The 21548-nt window shown below is 42.6% G+C and overlaps 1 protein-coding gene across 2 annotated transcripts in view; it reads right to left on the bottom strand.

The window, feature by feature from the left end:
* Positions 1-3925: 3925 nt before the first annotated feature.
* The window catches only part of LOC124126093 (pendrin-like), a 39713-nt gene continuing 22090 nt past the window's right edge, over positions 3926-21548 (bottom strand). The window contains exons 1-2 of one of the 2 annotated variants that reach the window (XM_046489517.2): positions 11948-12096; positions 3926-6700 (exon numbers count right to left, since the gene is read on the bottom strand). In XM_046489517.2, the coding sequence (XP_046345473.2) occupies positions 4541-6667 (2127 nt within the window). In that variant the 5' untranslated portion in view covers positions 6668-6700; positions 11948-12096 and the 3' untranslated portion in view covers positions 3926-4540. Of the gene's footprint in view, positions 6701-11947; positions 12097-21548 lie in introns of those variants that run through there. The other variant, XM_046489516.2, reaches the window with a different exon arrangement.

Below are 21548 nucleotides of genomic sequence, written 5' to 3'. Positions count from 1 at the left end.
GGGGGCATATGTATTTCGAAGTGCACGCGTGCTAGCGTGCGTATGTTTGGCTGATTTTACCAGTCTGGACGAATGCCGGCTTTATAGTGCTAGGCCACTGAGATAACATGCCACAGTTAAACATGGATACCCCACTCTGAGACATATACGGACTTCGAGCCGACCAGTCCCCACTACGCCAAGGTTGTGCCAAGTGTGGGGCAGGAAAGGTCCCCAGTTCACTAAGCTATATCCCAGAGGTTAGTGTGGGGCAGGGTAGGTCCCCAGTTCGGTAAGCTATACCCGAGAGGTTAGAGCGGGCAGGGTAGGTCCCCAGCTCGCTAAGCTATATCCTAGAGGTTAGAGCGGAGCAGGGTAGGTCCCAAGTTCACTAAGCTATACCCCAGAAGTTATTGTGGGGCAGGGTAGGTCCCCAGTTCGCTAAGCTATACCCCAGAGGTTAGTGTGGGGCAGGGTAGGTCCCCAGTTCGCTAAGCTATATCCCGGAGGTTAGTGTGGGGCAGGGTAGGTCCCCAGTTCGCTAAGCTATATCCCGGAGGTTAGTGTGGGGCAGGATAGGTCCCCAGTTCGCTAAGCTATATCCCGGAGGTAAGTGTGGGGCAGGGTAGGTCCCCAGTTCGCTAAGCTATATCCCGGAGGTTAGTGTGGGGCAGGATAGGTCCCTAGTTCGCTAAGCTATACCCCAGAGGTTAGTGTGGGGCAGGGTAGGTCCCCAGTTCGCTAAGCTATACCCCAGAAGTTATTGTGGGGCAGGGTAGGTCCCCAGTTTGCTAAGCTATACCCAAGAGGTTAGTGTGGGGCAGGGTAGGTCCCCAGTTCGCTAAGCTATATCCCGGAGGTTAGTGTGGGGCAGGATAGGTCCCCAGTTCGCTAAGCTATACCCCAGAGGTTAGTGTGGGGCAGGGTAGGTCCCCAGTTCGCTAAGCTATACCCCAGAGGTTAGTGTTGGGCAGGGTTGGTCCCCTGTTCCCTAAGCTATATCCTAGAGGTTAGTGTGGGGCAGGATAGGTCCCCAGTTCGCTAAGCTATACCCCAGAGGTTAGAGCGGGAAGAGGATAGGTCCCCAGTTCGCTAAGCTATACCCCAGAGGTTAGTGTGGGGCAGGATAGGTCCAGAGTTCGCTAAGCTATACCCCAGAGGTTAGTGTGGGGCATGGTAGGTCCCCAGTTCGCTAAGCTATACCCTAGAGGTTAGTGTGGGACAGGGAAGGTCCCCAGTGCCGTATGCTTTAATGTCAGAGGTTAGTTCGAGACAAAGTGTCTGTCCTCAGAATTGGGCCTCAGTACCGCAAGCGTCTCCCCGTCAGATTAGCCCCGAGGAAGACATCTGCCAAGAGATAATATAATTATCTTTCATTTTTGTACAAAACAAAAGATAATGATAATTTGATCGTCCGTATAGTCATTTTATGAAGACTGCTGACGAGATCGAGAAGGACACGCGGTACAGGCCATTTTACGTGCGCATCATAGTATCAGTGAGTGAGTGAGTGAGTGAGTATGGTGTTACGTCGCTTTTAGCAATATTCCAGCAATATCACGACGGAGGACACCAGTAATGGGCTTCACACATTGTACCCATTTCGGGAATCGAACCCGGGAAGCGAACGCTTTAACCACTAGGCTACCCGACCGCCCCAATAGTATCAGTACGTCTGTTAACTTCAGACGAGCTGAATTACGGATTTTTTTCCTTTTGTAAATGAGTTACATTGATCCAAATTTAAACCCTGCGCTTGAAAAGGAAAAAAGAAAAAAAACTCATACCAAGAATGAATATCCAAAGTTTAACGGAAAATAATTACAAATGGAATGATGGAACAACAGAAACACAATATAAATTAAATTAAATTTAAAAGTTATGATTCAAGAACACATTGAAAATTGAAATGATAGCTGTCAAAGAAAGTAAAAACAAACCAATAAGCAGTTATGCAAAGATGAATATACCCGTGAAGATCCGGGGTAGAATAGGTCTACCCATTCTTGACGTAAAAGGCGACTATGATTGTCGTAAGAGGCGACTATGATAGGGTGGCCAGGCTCGCTGACTTTGGTGATGCATGTCATCGTATCCCAGTTGCATGGATAGATGCTCATGATGCCAATCACTGGATTGTCTGGTCCAGACTCGATTATGTACAGACCACCGTCATATAGCTGGAATATTGCTGAGTGTGGCGTTATGAGTGGCGTCATAGGAGGTTTGAAAAGACCATCTTTATGTTTAGATTATTGTAGTGCTTGTAAAAATATCCTTCAGCGGAGGTTCATGGCATTATCATTTGCACAAGCCAGAGGTTTGCCATTAACTTCATCCTTTGTGTATCTTTATATTGCACTGGTGGCCCAGTCGTATTTTGGCGCCGCAATTCGCTATGCAGAGTTGCGTCCCTTGGGCACTTTGGCTCGATGACTTGGTTCATAACATGTGGACGTGCTCCAACGGTGGGAATCGTTGATCATCATATGAGTCACTGGATTGTATGGTCGTAACGTTGATTAATTACAGGCCACCATCATATAGCTGATACTTTGCTTAAAGCGACGTTAAACAATCAAAACAATTAATAATTAAGTAACATTCTGTGATTTAAGAAAATAATTTTGTGAATATTTTATGTCCGTTTCAGTTAATTTTGAAAGCTTTTGGGGTGGGGTCGGGGCATCTTCCCGAGGCAAGAGAGTTAACTGACTATAAAAGTTCAGTTTCCACCCTTGCCGAACTAGGGTGATATTATGGCTGGACTAACGAGTCTATGCATTGTCCAATCAAAAGCGTGCAACGAAATTGAAATCCGGTTCGTAAACTGTCGTGCAGATTTCGGTCGATTGCAGGATTTGCAAAGCATGTGCACCGCCAACTCGTTGTCAACAGATATTTTCCGAACCTTTACATGTTTTTAATCAATGTGCTCGCGTGATTCAGCAATATTCCAGCTTTATGGCGGCGGTCTGTAGATAATAGAATGTGGACCAGACAATCCAGTGATTGACATCGTGAGCACCGATCTACGCAATTGGGATGCGATGGTACGCATCAGCTAAGTAAGCGAGTCTGACCACCCGATCAAGTTAGTCGCCTCGTATGGCAAGCGTGGTTTGCTAAAGACCTGTTCGAGAGGCTACATGAATTCAGACGGTCGATGAACGTTTTAGAAAGAGAATGGGCAGACTGTTCTGTTCTGTATGCAGTGATCACTTTTTTCTTTTTTGTGTCGCTAACACCCGACGATGGAACAATCATTTTAAAAGTGTCGGACCTTTTACTCCGATACGATACCTCTCTGTTTCGGAATCTCCATTGGAGGTCGCGTCTGGTCAATTTTCTTCGAGGCTTCTTATTTCTCTGTACGAGTGGTCGAAGCATTCCGACCTGCATATTTGATTGCTCTATCTCGAAAACGAACTGACTGGCCAGTTCCGAAGGTAAATAGTTTAGGCTGCGCCAATTTATCGTTGTGGATATCGATCTTTATAAACCCTGTCGTTTCTGAGCGCCATTCATCTACAACTAAACTGGAGTTCGAAAGATTATTTATAATTTTGTGGTTTTCCTGTGTTAAAATGAACATTTCCGAATCGAGGTGGCAAAGAAATGAAGCCGAATTGTTTTGAGAGCTGACATGTTGAACCCAAGCGCCCTTTAATGATTTAATGAGAGTGTACCTTATGTTGAATTACTGCAGGTTTCTATTTTCTAGTCTTAAAGGTGTCCCGATGAACGAGGTCAAGGTTAACCAAGTTGACATACTGGTTAAACACCCACACAAATATATTCTTTTTTAATGTTTTTATTTCTTGTATTCTTCCTTATAAAAATTATAAGTATAAACTATATACCATATGAATAAAAAAATCCCTCGGTTTTCGTTAATTTCAGTGTACTAACTGAATTAGATATTGTTTAGATTTTTCATATGCAATTTAAATTTAATTCAAATTTTCCATTGAAATATATAATAATATAATATGAAATGTAATACTTTCTGTTAACCAGGCATCTTTAACGGGTCATCTTTGATTAATAACAGTACTGGGACCAGGGCCCCATTCCACAAAGCGACTTACGTTAAGGTATGAGTTACGAACTGACACCAGTTCCACAAAATGATTTTTGCTCTACCACTGTCATAACTTCAACACCAATACTTAATACCAATCGCTAAGACCGTTTCCTGGAACCGGCCCTTGAAAAGTCGTTAATGTTGACTGTTGTCATCAACGTCACAACAAACACACGCTCATAAATGCACAGAATCATACACAAGAAAGTTCATCCTGAATATGCGAGCTTGCCGTACACAATTTCGTATGTGTCCGAGAGGTCTATATTCCTCAGGGAACTAATAAATGCCTTTGACCACACTCCTAGATTTAAATTACCAGAAAAGCATGGTTGAGCATCTTTCTGCACTAATCGACGGAATTTCTCCATCGGATCGAGACAGCACCTCTTCTTAGAAAACCTCGTTTACGGCTCTACTAATCAAAGCACTATATCGCATGGAACTGTGTCAGTGAAAAGCGTACGTAACATCTCAAAATCTACAATCCAAGAAAGGTCTCGACGAAGGATCCACACACGTCAAGAGTTCAGATGTGGGTCGTTCCATTCCTTTCTTTTGAAGAGCGGTCACAGCATCCCATACGTCAAAGAAGACATGTTCCGTTGGGAAGGTGTCAAAGAAGCCAGCTCTGTGGAGAGTTTTCCACATATACTTCCCTACACAGGCTAGGTACACCTTGGTATCTACCTTTCCGTACTTGGACACCACTACCTTGAGGACATTGACCCCACCGATGTCAATGAAGGACATGGCGGAGCAGTCAATGATGATGCTGTGGACGAGGGAGTCATCCGACATGACAGCCACGACATCGTCATGGTCGACCTCTTTGCCATTATTGCCATTACTTGTTACGCCTTCCCCAGCTTCTTTTGCAATGATGTCTCTCTTGATGTTTTCCCGTGTAGCAGGGTTGAACACCTTCAGGAATATCTCTTTCTTGAATTTCTCCGCGTTGGCGAAATACAAAATGGAATTAAAGAAGAACACGGAGATGCCAGGAATCGTTCTTGTTCCGTCCCGGGTTCCTTCTGTCAGCATCACGTCCTCTTTTGTTGAGACCCCCGTGATAGACCCCGTGGTGAGCTGCGTGTGAACGATAACGGTGAAGATGGATATACCTACGCCGACGATGATTGCGAAGTCCAAATCTACTAGCACCCCGACTAGGAAGGTAAAGATCCAGATGGTGAAGTCGGCCTTGCTTGCCCGCCACAATCCTGGAAGCTGCCGTATCTGTAGCAGGAGATTCTTCATTGCAACGACAATCATAGCAGCTAAGACAGCGATAGGTAGGGAGACAAACAACTGACCAGCAGCCAGTATGACGATGAGGATGAAGATTGCTGACGGGATTCCGTTTAGGGTTGTCCTGGATCCTAAGGAGCTGAGGATCATTGTTCTGGGAGGGGCAGTGCAGGAGGGGAAACAGTGGAAGAAAGAGGAGATGAAGTTACTCATGCCGTAGGCGATCAGTTCTTGGTTGTAGTCAAGCTCGTAGTCATGCTGTCGTGCCATCAGCTTTGCCATTGATATCGTCATGGCAAATATTATGATTGCAATGACGAACCCCTCAGTTGCTATCCTTGGAATGCTTTCGAAATGCGGCAGCGAGGGCACAGGTAGCCCATTAGGTACGTCACCCACAATCGCTATGTTGAAGTGTCGCTTCAGTTCTGCGAAATGGGATATAAATGTCCCCAGGACAACCACAATTAGATCGATTGGAATGGGAATCTTCATTCTACTCGCGAATCGTTCATTGATGCCTATTTTGACTGCCAGAAGAATTGCAACACAGATGAGGGCTATGACGATGTCAGCTACGTTGGTGTCTGCGATGTTGGTGAAGATGCCAACATACGTAAGGATGATCTTTCCTGCTCCAGAGTACGCCTTTACCTTGATATTGAGCATCTTGCTGATTTGACTTGTGGCGATGTGAACCGCGGATGCAGTGGTGAATCCACCAACAAACGACACAGATAGATACATGGTAAGAAAGCCAAGCCGCAAAGCTCCCATCAGTAACAGTACCAGTCCGCTGAAGAAGGCCACCGCCATTGCCACGCCCACTTTATGGTTCAGAACCTCTTCATCAGTAATGGTCACATTACTAAACGATGCCGTAAACAGGCCCCCTTCCCGTTCAACGATATTAGCCGTCATGAGAGCAATTACTGCATTTGTTCCCATGCTCACATGCTGAGAAGTTCCGAACAGCGTATATAGGACGATTGGGAAGAAGGTAGCATAAAGGCCGTTGACGGGGGCCAAGGAGGCAAGTAGTCCGAACCCCAGGCCTTGTGGTAGATGTAGGAAGGCAGCGGATAGACCTGACAAGAAGTCGCCGAGGATGTACTGACGTAGTTGATAACTCCTGACGACGTTGAGGATGGGGAAGATGCTGAGGAGGCCGGCGATGACTGTTTCTCTGGAGCATCTGCACGCCGACTTGAAGTAGCCACTAAGGCTCCAGGGAGGAGTCTCGTCTTTGTAGGCTTCATCAATCTCCAGCCTTGTGTAAACACGGCGCTTGAGGGCGAGGGTGGTGACGACGTCGTCCTGGCGAGGGTGAGGAGCGGGTGTGGCAGCCATGTAGGACGTCGGCGGAGACAGGCTGTCGTCGGACTGGACGAAAAGAAAGAAAATATTTATTAAATTAATTGTTTGTTTGTTATTAGTTGTTTAACGCCGCACTCAGCAATATTCCAGCTAAATGACGGCGGTCTGTAAATAATCGAGTCTGGACCATACATCCAGTGATTGACATCATGAGCATCTATCCACGTTATTGGGATACGATGACATGCATCAACCAAGTCAGCGAGCCTGACCACCCGACCCCGTTATTCGCTTCTTAGGGCGGTCGGGTAGCCTAGTGGTTAAAGCGTTCGCTCGTCACACCGAAGACCCGGGTTCGATTCCCGCCATGGATACAATGTGTGAAGCCCATTTCTGGTGTCCCCCGCCGTGATATTGCTGGAATATTGCTAAAAGCGGCGTAAAACCATACTCACTCACTCACTATTCGCTTCTTAGGGCGAGCATCGTCGCCTTTTATGGCATGCATGGGTTGCTGAAGACCTATTTTAACCAGGATCTTCACGGGTGAAAAGGCTGTTGTCCTAGACTCGGGCTTCGGACTAATGGCTAACAGGATGTTGTACTAAACACGAGTTTTGGACTGGTAGCTAACAAGCTGTGGTACTAGACTCGGACTCTAGTGGCTAACAGGTTGTTGTACTAGACTCGATGTTTGGCCTGGTAACTTACAGGCTGTCCTAGTAGACTCGGGCTAACAAGCGGTTGTACAAGACTCGTGCTTCCGTCTTGGAGCTAACAGGCTATTAGTCTAGACTCGGGCTTCGGACTGATAGCTAACGGGATGTTGTAGTAGACTCGGGCTTCGGACAAATAGCTAACGGGATGTTGTATTAGACTCGGGCTTCGGACAAATAGCTAACGGGATGTTGTACTAGACTCGGGCTTCGGACAAATAGCTAACGGGATGTTGTACTAGACTCGGGCTTCGGACAAATAGCTAACGGGATGTTGTACTAGACTCCGGCTTCGCACTAATGGCTAACGGGATGTTGTACTAGACTCGGGCTTCGGACAAATAGCTAACGGGATGTTGTACTAGACTCGGGCTTCGGACAAATAGCTAACGGGATGTTGTATTATACTCGGGCTTCGGACAAATAGCTAACGGGATGTTGTACTAGACTCGGGCTTCGGACAAATAGCTAACGGGATGTTGTACTAGACTCCGGCTTCGCACTAATGGCTAACGGGATGTTGTACTAGACTCGGGCTTCGGACTAATGGCTAACATCGAAACATTGCATTTAATATTGTCTCACTTACTCGCATACATTCCTTTGAATTAAATGTGTGCCTCTTATTTCTCTCTTTATTCTTTATATTAGATGGAGGTAATTATAAAGACCAACACGCGAATTTAACCGTTTTTTAACAACCTTGATTTTGGTACAAATTGTTGCTATCATTTTTATTTTGTCTACTTCGTATTGTTTGGCGACCAGAATTGATTTTTAAATTTAAATTGATTATATAAAACTCGCATGCATGATGCCGCGTGAGGATATTGAAAGAAGCGTTAGTATTATAATATGAGAATAACTCTACACTGCCTTTACAGCGACGATTGAGTCATGTGCAAACTTGTCTTGAAAGTATTCTGTACATGGTATATTTTATATGGTTATTTAATAACCTTGACATGATTTATTACATATATAAAGGAACGAGTGCTGTCCTACCGTCAAGTTTGCCTCCCGGATCATAACTCAAAGACCGTTCACTAATTCTTGAACAAACTTTGACCAGATATCCGTCTCACCATGAACTAGTGAATTATTTCCGTTTTCCAAGAGAACACATTGGGCTTAGGTTCAAATGAGAATGGGGTTTGTATCTAAAGCATAACGCAAAGACCGTTCAATATTTCTTAACATAACTTTGTACATATATGAGTCAGTATAATCTTAATCAAATCAGGTGTTAGTGCTACCGCCAAACCAAGATCTAAGGACATCCCATTACACAAATGAAACAAGGTAACAATTCGGACATATTTCGGCGAAATGCAACTGCTTTAACCCTCTGGATGCCGAGTTTTTTTTCTGACGCACATTTTCCTAAGATCGGAAAAGTGAAGGTTGTGCGAGAATTGCACTCATGCGGCATTGGATATACCTCTGGCTATAAAATTACGCAGAGGTGGAGAATATTAAATTTCCTATTTGATGGTGTAATGTTAACTGCAAATATTAAACCGGTTTAAATAAAATACACTTCTAAGTGTTGTCCGAGAATTTATTCTGCGTTGAAAAACAGTAAATTTCTCCGCTTTTTATCGTACACCGATAAAAGTACTGCCTAATATCTGAACGACATAACTATATATCAAATGGAGTTATATGCGTATATATAACGACATACATTCAATGCCAAAAATAGCATGCCGTAAATGACGAAAACTGATTTTTCTCCATGACGTCAAAAGGCGACAGAGAGGTTACACGCGTACAAAGAAAAGGGGGCATAACTCCGCTATGCATAGCACTAGTTTATTGTAACTCGGGTCAATTCGTGAGAATTAACTGTGGGTAAGGACAATATATTTTCGCGGTGTTTCGTTCACGAGGAACCAAACTATTCCAACACAAATAGCCATATTGAAACTGTATTCGTTTAGTTATTTAAAAAACCCATTAGAAATGATGAAATCGTACTTCATATAAAATAGGTAATGGAGAAATGGATGGCTCTATCTAACCTATAACTTAGTCCTTAGATTCCAACATTCTCCTCAATGTGTAAGTGTAATTTGACTAATGTTGCACCATTATTAATGGAGCACTAGCCTTATCATGAAATGTAATGAAATACCCCCAAAATAACACCATTCCTTTTGACGTCATGGCTGATTGTATGTGTTCGATAACGTCGGAGAAAGATGACAATGGTATTTTGATTAATATGTATCTCCCATAATTTTGGTTCATGGTATGGAAAATCTCGCTGTGTAAAACGGAATTTGACGCTTTTTCGACACACATAAAATTACTGCTTTCACCAAGTAAATAATGTCTTGAATATGTAAACAATTGGATAGTTTATCGTGTAACTTTATTGGACAAGACACGCATCTGTTTAGCATCAATGTACGTAATAAAATACCCAAAAGAATATTTCAAAACAACCAAAATTATATTCAATATTGGACAATTATTTGTTTATTATTATGTTATAATTTCTCTTAATATCGTCTCAGAATTACTCAATAAAAGATGCGAAGAAAGCTCCATTGGTATAGAATTATCAGGATAATTGTATAAGGTTGAACCAACCTGGAGAAATAAAGTAAACAGTTTAATATCCTGTGATCACATTATTGAAAAAGAAGAATGAACCCATTGATTATATAATGCAAAACGAGAGGAATAATTCGTAAATTGTTTGTGACTAACGCGCACCTGGCGAATCGTTAGATATCACTGTTCAAACGACATAAAAAACAATTCCAAGACCAAGACAATTCTTTCAGATAAAAATATTATCCATTGTGGGAAAGTAATACATTCAGTCTTAGTTATAAAATAAAATGAAACGGCTATTCATGGACATCTTGCTAATATGAACTTATAATATTGACTATTGCACATCCCAAGAAATACGTACATGCTGCAGTTACATTTACACTTCATCTTGTAACACTTGTCCAAAGGAAAGAAATATCGTATTCGACACTAAAAACCTATCAATTGTTATGTAAACAATGTTCAAACAAACAGGAGATTATCAAAGGTTCGTTCATACATATTTACGTATGATATCATTTTGAAAATTGACAAATGTCCAAAGGGAAAATAATTGTGTGAAAAAATGTATAAAAGATATGAAAAATCTACAGCATAACTGAAACTGTAAACAGCATGGTACAATGATCGTGTGCACTCTCATTCCTTGACCTTCACCTCAAAGAAATTACCAAATATGTACAACAATGTTGACGTATGACATCACTACTTATGACCGACTTTTACCAAATGGCGTGTTCACTGTCAACAGTACGCGGGATTTTACGAGGGGACATTCGTTGATTCAGGGATCGTATATACATAAATGTGACATATAAGTAATCAGAAACATTCTGACAATCTATGTACTGTTATTTGTTGTTATAATTTTCATTGAAACAAACCGAAATAGTCAGAAATTCCGATAAATACCGTTGTCGTTGTGCGTGATTTTGCGTCAGTCATGGCGTCACACAGGGCGGTAATTTTGACAATTTCTGTTGAAAATATCAAATCATTGCAATGTATCTATTTCAAATTCCCTAATTCTTCCTAAGATTCTCTTCCCATGCATATTCTGAAAATGTTAAGCCAATATATTGAACGAATAGACGAATGGATAGCTCAAAATAGGAGAAAATGCTACACTGTGTAAAATCTGTATTTTGCTTTGTTTACATTTCAAACAAGTGCAGTTTTTCGAGCACAGCGTTCGTTTTCACACCTAACTTATTTTGCTTGATTTCATCCAGCCACTTCGTATTGGTGATAAAGACCACTGGTCATTTGATTCTAAAATGTATGAGGAATTCAAGGATGTGTGTATCGCAGCTAAGTTTGAAATATACGTTATGTTACAGCCGCCTCATAACCGGTGTACCTGAAACGTGATTTTGTAAACACCATCCAATATGGCGGAAAGTTCACTTCGGCGTTCGTGTTTGCGTATTTTCCAAAACATTCCAAACGATTCTAGGGTTATCGGAGACGTTTGGGGATGACCCTTGGTGATTTCATTAAGGACAGATACCCGTGATCACTAATATGCTATTTTTGAAATTCATTTCTCGGAGTAAATATCCGAAAATTAGATTTCAAAACATGCTGTAAATAACGCGATGAGCGGTGATTTAGTAATGTGTAAAAAATGGCCACATTTACGAAGTACCTAATTTTCAGAGGTCATTTTTAGTACCTTTTCTTGGCCTAAACTGCCAGTGGATGATATCACAGAACAGGGAATCTCCCACCTTATTCAAAACTGTAAAGTGTATTAGCGTGCATGATGTATTTTGAATTTTTTTCGACTTCAAAGGGAGGGTTGTAGAGGAGGGACATATATGTCGACGTCCCTGTGGCATCCAGAGGGTTAAATTAGGGGGAAAGGCCCCTGCAGAACCTAGAAACATTATCGGGGCGAACCGGGATTCGAACCCACAATCATAGGTTTCTGGCATGCCCAAGGGACGCAACTCTGCACAGCGAATCGCGGCGCCTTAGACGGCAAATAATAAGTCAAATGTGTTCGGAGTCCATACCAATTACTTACATTAAAGATGTCACCTTGTTCGGGTCATGTTTCTCGGGCGTAAAACATCCAATACCACGATTTCCACCATTTTAACATGGAATGACGTCATTATTGTGAAGAACATGACGTCACAACGTCGCTTAGCAAATTCCAATTGTTCATTTACGGTACTAAGCTGGTTCCCGGCTCCCTATGCGCGTCGTCAACTTGCGCCAAGCTATATTGTGATATTAGAGACGGGGCCAAGCTTATTACGGTACCGCCTCGGGCAACCTTGGAATGTGGACTGGGTTTCTGTCTACCTAAACCAATGGCACTAAGCGTCGCGTACCAACAGTGGGACCAGTTTATATATATATATATATACATGCAATATCGTGAATGGACTTTGTAAGATGTGACGAATCGTCACATGGCGCTGGCCTGCGGCAGAACCTGGGAAGGAGAGTGCGGCCCGGGTCGCTATGACCCAATCTGCGGTCTCGGTAAAAGTGGCCGGCAATTTGCTATTTTCGGGGAGGGGTATTTTTGTTCTTGTTCGAGACATAATTATTTTTTCTATCCGGATACAATTATATATTTCTTGTATTGCTTTTTTTGTGGATATATTGGGACAAAAAATTGGTGGTTGAAATCAATAGCTGTATTTACTAGAACTTATGTTGTTGTTTTTAAATGCCGCGGAGATTGTATTATATTCGTGACCTAACCATCAGCGGAAACACAACACACGATGCCTGGATGAAAATAGCTTATTTCTCTGATGTACATATTTATAAGTGTTGAAAATATAACGCTGTGCGAGAATTGCGGTCGCGCGGCACTGAGTCTACCTGTGACTATAAACTACCCAGAGATGTAGAATATGAGATTTTCCATCTGAGGGTGTAAAATATTAAACTGGTTTGAAAAACATACACTGCTAAGTGCTGTCCGAGATTTTGTTTAATGTCAAAAAACACATCAAGTTTCGCCAAATTTGTGCGACGTTATTATATTTAACAGCTTTACGGAAATTGAGCGAACAAAATACGGCCTAATATCTAAACAACATAAATATATATCAAATGGATTTTATGCTTATGTAGAACGTTATACATTCGATTCGAAAACTAACTTGCCATAAATGAAGGAAATAGATTTTCCTGTATGACGTCAAAAGACGACGTTGTGAGGTATTCACGCGTTCAGACAAGCTCCTCACAGCGATATCCCATTCGCTGAGCTCTCTGTACTATCGCTGCCACCAGTCAAAGCTCCCCACTGTGATTGGTGACCACATCAATGCTTGTAGTTGAACTCGCAACCGACGGGCCGTTATGTTTACAAACAAGCGACGACTGCCGTGACGCCGAATACACTTACGCTACCTAAATTATTTTCTGTGTTTGTCAATTTGAATTGCAATTTCATTCCAACTATCATGTAATTGGTATAGAAAGAATGTAAGGGGGGATTACGGTGATTTTCCGTTCGTCTGCAATCTCGAACCAATTTGATCAAACAAACAAGAAGTTAAATTCATCTGGAAAATATGGTCAGTCGTAAACCTTTTCAATATTCTCAATGATGACATTACCAAAGACATAAACACATCTATAAACATTGCTACATTTTGGGTTAGCGGGCAAATTTCAAGATTCTCGTAATGGCCGCGCCCACACTGGTGGTAGCGATGTTACCCACTCTCCTACCCAGAGTTCCATGCGGCCGGCAAGCAAGCCAGCATAGTACCTCTGCCACAGACCAGCGCCATGTGACCATTCGTCACATCAGAGACCATATAGATCTATTATATGGTCTCTGGTCACATCTTTCACAGTCCATTCAAGATATTGAATATGCTTTTCGTCCGTTTCATGTTTGACAAGTCTACACATTTTCATAAACAAATGTCAAAGAATGGTTACGGTTAATTAAGAACGTATCCTAATACGTGAAAATCTACTTGTTTTTGCGTAGTTATCCTTTGTTTACATTGGTTGTACGGCTCCACGTGCTGTCATCGAAGCCAAACGGAGAGCTAGCGATACGGTCACTTTGATGTATATATTGTCATATATATTCTATACTGATTTCTGAAAAAGCGCGTTTGTTTACAAACAAGAGAAAAGCCCAGTCACGTGATATGCAAATTAGCCTGTGGCAGTGGTGTTATGTTGAGTCATCACTGCGCCGGAGTGTGGATGTTACCGAGAGGGTAACGAAGGTGTCACGTGCTGGGAGGGAGCTCCGTTCCGATGGACCTTCTGATGAGCGTATTCGTCAACACATATCGTGTCAGCTAATTTGTCCTTTCCAGTTCATGTCTACTTTTGTCCCTAGTCTATGTTAACTGATACTACAGCCAGTCAACTACAACATACTGATGACACAGACTATTTGACAGCGGTGTTGCTGACACTGTAAATGTTTTCGTAACCTAAACATTATTTGTACGTCTCCTGACACACAACTTGACGTTTGGCATACTTGCCAGACACAGCGACATGTGTTGCATCGGCGTCGGCCCGGGAGCACCAAATTTGATATTTAGGAGGACAACTCCTCTTGGTGTTCCTGGGACCAGTAAGGGCTCAGACACGGTTCATTAACACGAGATTTGGCTCTCCCGGCACCAGGCAAATAAAACCTGAACCAAGGGCTACCGCTCATCAATTTAATTACCGTATTTATTCATGTAAAGTTAAAATGTTTAACTGTAGCATCGGTGTCAGCTCACCACCGGGCCATTCAGTATACGGTAGGGCAGGGGGCAGGGGCAGAGTGTGTGGGGGTGGAGTGGGGTGATGGTGGCTAAGGGGGGGGGGGGGGGGGGGGGGGGGTTACTCTAGTATTATACAGTTTCAACTTTATTTACTGTACCAAACTTTAAGAAGTAGAGACGCGTAAGTAGATTGAGACGTGTATATAGAGACATAATCGTTTTTGACAATATTTAAAGTATGACAGTTTGATTTGTCTGTGACGTGTGAGGGGTTTCATTTTCTATTTATTTTGTCCTTTTTTCGGGGGTAGAGGGAAGTGTGGGTGTGGAGGGGCGGGGGCGGTGTTGACTCTACTATTATACAGTATCAACTTAACTAACTGTACCACACTTTAAGAAGAATATTTATTACTACCTCAACATATGTGCTTCACGATTCTAAAATTCGGCACCATTTAACATTTTTAATAACTATTGTATCGAGTGTTCATGCATCGTTATTAGTTTGTTGAGTATACGCTCTGAGTCTGAGTCAGAGTACGCTTGTACCAGACCGCCTCCGTGGTCTTGTGGATACAGCGCCTGCCCGGAGATCAGTGGTTCGATCCCTGGCCGCGTCATACGAAACGACACTAAATGATGGTACGTGTTGTTACCCTGCCTGGCGCTCGGCTTTAAGGAATAAAACCAGGACTGGTCGGTTTGGGGTCAGTATACTGAGTCTCTATCCATGTTTAACTGCAGCATGATATCTCACTTGGCTAGAACTATAAAATTAGTCCGGACTAGTACAGGCAGCCACGCACATATGCATGTACGTCACTGTATAAATGAACTAATCTTGAACGCGATGTTGCACCCCATCCCTCACCTTGCTTGTTCCTTGATGATCGGGTAGCCTAGTGGTTAAAGCGTTCTCTCGTCACGCCAAAGAGCCGGGTTCTAATCCTGACATGCGTACAATGTGTGAAGTCCATTTCTGATGTGTCCCCCGCCGTGATATTGCTGGAATATTGCTAAAAGCGGCGTAAAACCATACTCACTCACTTCTTGATGGTCATAGTTTGATTGAAAAATTAGTCGTGACAATACAATATATTGTATCTGTACGGGGGCTCGCGAAGCGACTGATGACAACATCCTGTAGCTATTCAGCATGGTGTGCACACTTCAGGATAAGACTGAAACAATGCCTGGATTGCCTGGTCCAGACTCGATTATTTACAGGCTCGCTGTGTGCGGCGTTTTAGGTTTGAATAGTATTATATCACGGCGTAGAAGTACAACAGAACATCTCGTGTTTTGGGCATATATAGCTCGTTTCCAAAGGTCGAGATCGCGCGAACGCGAGATTTTGGCGATCTCGCGATCACGCATTCTCGTGTTTGGGGCATATATAGCTCGTTTCCAAAGGTCGAGATCGCGAGAATACGAGATCGTGAGAATGCCCCCCACATTACTCCATTAAAAAAGACACTTTACTTAGAAATATACGCAGTATAGTCGAAAATACACCAACCTATCTCAATTTGACATGGAAATGGATATACACATAATATAAAAACATAATATACAAAATCATTTATATTCAGATTTATGTGTACTACATTGTTCTAACCGTTCACTTACCGTTCCTAATCTTGTCTTCCCTAATGTACCGTCCGTGTATAGTACAAATTGTCTATCAATAGTGTAAATATGTGAGAGAAGGCGCCGTAAATTGGAGAACTTGCACCCATTCCCAGTCACTTTTTGTGAATAATCATGTTAAAACTGAACTGAAACAAAGTGTTCTGCTCCCTGTTTGGACAACGTGTCAACAGTTAATTCGAAGATCAAATGGATGCTTCTGTGTTTCAGTATGAACTTGGCGGGACGTGCACATAAGCTATGTGCAAGATACACAAAAGTAGTACAGTCGGACCCTGGTCAATCTCATTAAAATCAGATCTTAGTTCTCGCTACCACTAAATAAACGTCGGAGGACATCCCATTACAAGGCACGCCAGAACGACCTTTCATCCGACCAAAATGAGCGTCGCTTATCAGATCAGGAAAGTGAGTCAGAATGTGTTTTCCAATCATGCAACCTCGTAAAGGTTAACACGAGGTATTCTGAACGACAGTTACGACTGTACGACTGCTTCCGTCTATCTCTCGTTTCAGTGGGATAAATATTTGAACAGACCAGCCCGTGAGAAGTACTGCCATTTCTACATTCTCAGCCATCTATTCCATATTACAGAATGTTCTTTTGTAGTTTTCAAATTTTGAATAGAGAACTATGCCAACATATTTTCAAAGTGCGGTCTGGAATGTACGTCATCAGTTTGGAACTTTGTCGTAAAGCTCGAGAAAACTGCTTTTGATTGGCTTATATCGACTTCTTGTTAGTTATTTCATTGGGTGGTCAAAGTTTGCGAAAGGTCATTCTGACGTGACCGGAAGTTGTGTCATCTGAGCTTTGTTTAGCGGTTTAGTTATGAGAACTAATCTTTTTATTGAGATTGGACCCTGGTATCTCGAACTTAGCGGAACCGTGTTGTAACTTCGAGATATCCGAACATTCGAGATAACGAGGCATGAACAGTCAGCAACACAGATCAAGTAACAGACTGAATATTATAGATCCATAGTTATACGATTTCATATACGATAAATTAAGAATACAACAGGTATGAAAACGTACAACTCTAGGATACCATAATCTACATCGAAACGTCGCTATATACAATAAACCAGAAGTTGTTATCCCTAAAGTTGTACGTTTTCTTACTTACTCACCATTTTCTAGAATGCCAATCTAACAAATACATCAGGTGTATGCGATGACTAACTGAAATGTAGTTATCAATAAAGAATGTGACCAATGTACAGGTGTATTATGTGTAGGAATAACAACAGCTGACTGAGTTGCACCTAGTCTTGGTATTTACACGAACTGGAATTATACATTTTACGAAAAACGTCAGGTACATATATTTGTTTTGTATGGGACATTCTCGCGATCTCGTGTTTCAAAGGTCGAGATCGCGAGAATGCGAGATCGCGAGAATGTCCCTTACAGTATTCCATAGTTTTGCTGACTGAGTTGCACCTAGTCTTGGTATTTACACGAACTGGAATTATACTTTTTACGAAAAATGTCAGGTACATATATTTGTTTTGTATGGGACATTCTCGCGATCTCGTGTTCCCAAAGGTCGAGATCGCGAGAATGCGAGATCGCGAGAATGTCCCTTACAGTATTCCATAGTTTTACGCTTAATGCTCATTGCTTCAGTGGAAACTACGTCAGACAATGTTGCAAGTGATCTTTCCGGATTCCATAACCTGTATGAAGGAGAATTGCTCACAACTATGTGAAATGCCCAATGTGCACTTCCCAAGCCGTTAATGTGGCAATGCCTAACTTCTAGATAATGGTATATAATTCTATATAATTCTAATTCGAGATAGCGCTATGTATTTGTATCTCGAATTCGAGAACGCAGTCAAATTTATATAGTAAGCCACACCGACGCGTCGACGTCATTGCAATAAAGAAGTTGTATATCCATAGAACTATCTCCCTTGTTCAAATATACAGCAGTCACGGAATGATACAGATTGTTTACATGGAGCGTTTGCATATACAAAGCGTACAAACTATATTCACGTTTACCACTTCGGTGAAACCCACGAGCACGGGTATGGTGCTGACAAACTTAGAAACATAATCGGGGCGAACCGGGATTCGAACCCACAATCATAGGTTTCTGGCGTGCCCAAGGGACGCAACTCTGCACAGCGAATCGCGGCGCCTTAGACGACTGGGCCGTGGCCCCCCCCCCCCCCCCCCCCCCCCCCCAAGATAAATAAGAGTGTACGTCACCCCTCAACCCACTTCAAACTCATCAACTTTCCTTAAAGAACAACGCTACACTGAAATCACCATCAACCAGATTCTGCCAAAAAGGCTCTTGTGTCGAGAATTAGAACATCTCCTTCAACGTGAAAAGGTTAATATCAGAGATTCTATATAGCTTTGTATAGTCTCCCTACTAATATAAAGGACCAATGGAATATGCCAATTCGGTATTTCACCTATTTGGACTTTAGTTTCACGTGTGGCCAATGTTTAATGTGTTGTATGAGATTATTGTGTTTAAAGGAAAAAACATTTATGAATATAAAGAACATTATTGACATTACTAAATCATACTGTCAATGATATATATGAAAGTTCTGTGGAAGTGTAAAGCGAAAAAAGGTGAGGTTAAATTGGGTTTAACGTCGCGTCCAAGATTATTGCACTTATATAGCGACGTGCATGCACGTGTATGTGTTTGTGTGGCTGCTTGTACTAGTCCGGACTGAAGCCGATTTATAGTGCTAGCTCACTGAGATACCATGCCGCAGTTTAACATGAATACCCCACTCAGACACAGTATACTGACTCCGAGCCGACCAGTCCTTGTTTTAGCCCCTTAATGCCGAGCGCCAGACAGGGTAACAACAAATACAATCTTTTAACGTCTTTTTGTATGACGCGGCCCGGGATCGAACCCTGGACCTTCCGCTCTCCGGGCGGACGCTCTACCACTAGACCACGGAGGCGGTCAAAGCGAAAAAAGAATTGATTTGACCCCCTGATGCCTGCTACTGTTGTCCCTCATCAACACGCACAGTGGCTTTACCTATTCTAAACAACAAGCGGTTCTAAAACTAGAATCCATTTCGTCATCCAGATTGCACTCACCTTTGTCTTTCTCGTCTGTTGTCTGTCTCAAACGGTATCGGAATGTATAAATGACAAATACACAAAAATCTATCAGTCTTATTTTGAGTATTTTCGTTCAAAGATTGAAATAATCACAACCTATGGCCATGCCTACTGCATAAACAGGCAGTGCGAACAAACGTGTACTTTACCATATTGGGACGAAGCAGCTGTTTGACGAAAGGTGCTGAAATGTCAGAATAAATATTTATGCGTAGTGCTATGTTAAGTGGAAGATTAAAGCCCCTATCTCACATTCAGGAATCTGAACCCGAATGCAATCTCCACCTTAAATCGTGTTAGAACGTATGAAGGTCGCGCACCAATGCGTGTTCAAGTCGTGGTCGGTCGCGCGCGGTCTTATGGATGTCACAGCTCGGCTTAAATCGTGTTAAGCCCCTATCTCACATACAAGATTTAAAAATTGCGCACACCATTAAGAAAAGTTGAAACATCGTGTTGATTCGTGCTCGGCCTTGTGGTTTATGTAAATTTCGTAACCAAACAAGACCCTCAAACGACCAAAAACGACCCTCATACGACCTTCATACGACTGAACACGACACTCATACGACCGTCATAAGATATTCATACGATACAACACGATTATGCGTGTCGTGTTCAGTCGTATGAAGGTCGTATGTGGGTCGGTTTTGGTCGTATGAGGGTCGTTTTTGGTCGTATGAGGGTCGTGTTTGATTAAGAAATTTGCATAAACCACAAGGTCGAGCACGAATCAACACGATTTTTCAACTTTTCTTAAATCGTGTTCGCAATTTCTTAAATCGTGTATGTGAGATAGGGGCTTTAGACCCCCATGACCGAGGGATGGAGTGCATCCATTGTCATACTTCCGACACATCTCCCGTTAAGGAAGTAATAATCAGTTATTTCCTGTTACATGTGACTATGATGGGATCTGAGAGTAGTTACACGGAACTAATGATGAGCGGAATAACTACGAAATGCCCCACTTAATTAAAATTTTGGCGCAAAGCGAACCGAGAATAAACTTCCTTATATTGATAAAACAAACTGGATATGACATATACGTGTCATTGTAAATTTCTATAATGTTGTGATAAAACTAGACCGCGTCCGTGGTCTAGTGGATAGAGCGTCTGCACGGAGAGCGGAGGGTCGGTGGTTCGATCCCCGGCAACGTCATATCAAACGACGTATGTGTTGTTTCCCAGCATGGCGCTCGGCATTGGGGGGATAGAACAAGGACTGGTTGGTTCGAGTCTGAGTGGGGTATCCCCCCCACACACACACAGAGGCGCACGCACGTACGCACACACACGCACGCGCGCGCACACACACACACGCGCGCGCGTGCAGACACGCACAGTAAGGGCTCAGTCACACATTCAGGATTTTTACTGCCGTCCTTAATAGGACCGTTCCCGATTAAAAATTGTCAAAGGTCTGATCAAGATCCTGCGATTCGTGGCGGGAAATTCACAAACAATCAGATATTGTTCAGGAAGCGTCCCGACACTGCAAACACGAAAACGTCGGGTTTTTTCCGTATATGGTCATTGGACGGAAAAACGACTAAAAATTCATTAAAATTGATTAATTGGTGAGCGTCTAGAAAGTGTGCAGAAAAGGGTCGAGTTTTTCAAGCGTAAAATGGACGGAAAAACGATGCTTTTTGCTCCGCCTTGTACACCTGTTAATGGCCAATCAGCTGGCGCTGGTCCCCCGACGCACGTGATTCCTAAGGCTTCCTTTCGAAAGCTTTAGGTTTCGTATTTCTGGCATGCCTTGCTCTAGTATCTGTCGCGCGAAGTGCAGCGAGATTTGCTGATACGCCAGTTTTAGGATATGTAACATGTTAATGGCATTCAGGCACGCGCCAAGAAGTCAAACCAAACAATGTTACCAAGTTTATTTTTGTAACATATCCCTCGGCTATGAACAGTTACCCCTATCGAATAATGAGTTGTGTTTCATTTGGTTATAATAATAACTATTTTCTTAATGTGAAGTTTACAAGATATACGGCTAGGACGAGAGGTCGGTCACAAGACGTTCTTCACGTGACTGTATTCTTGAAATGGCGTAAACACTGACTACTTCCACATTCCTGGGGAAAACCCTTGGGATTCCCTGGTACGAATTCATACAGAAGCGTGGTTGCATGC

This window comes from Haliotis rufescens, unplaced genomic scaffold (assembly GCF_023055435.1).
Source record: "Haliotis rufescens isolate VD_foot unplaced genomic scaffold, xgHalRufe1.0.p SCAF_6, whole genome shotgun sequence".
Taxonomy (NCBI): domain Eukaryota; kingdom Metazoa; phylum Mollusca; class Gastropoda; order Lepetellida; family Haliotidae; genus Haliotis; species Haliotis rufescens.
The sequence above is the reverse complement of the archived record's forward strand: the minus strand, read 5'-3'. Positions and strand labels throughout refer to the sequence as shown.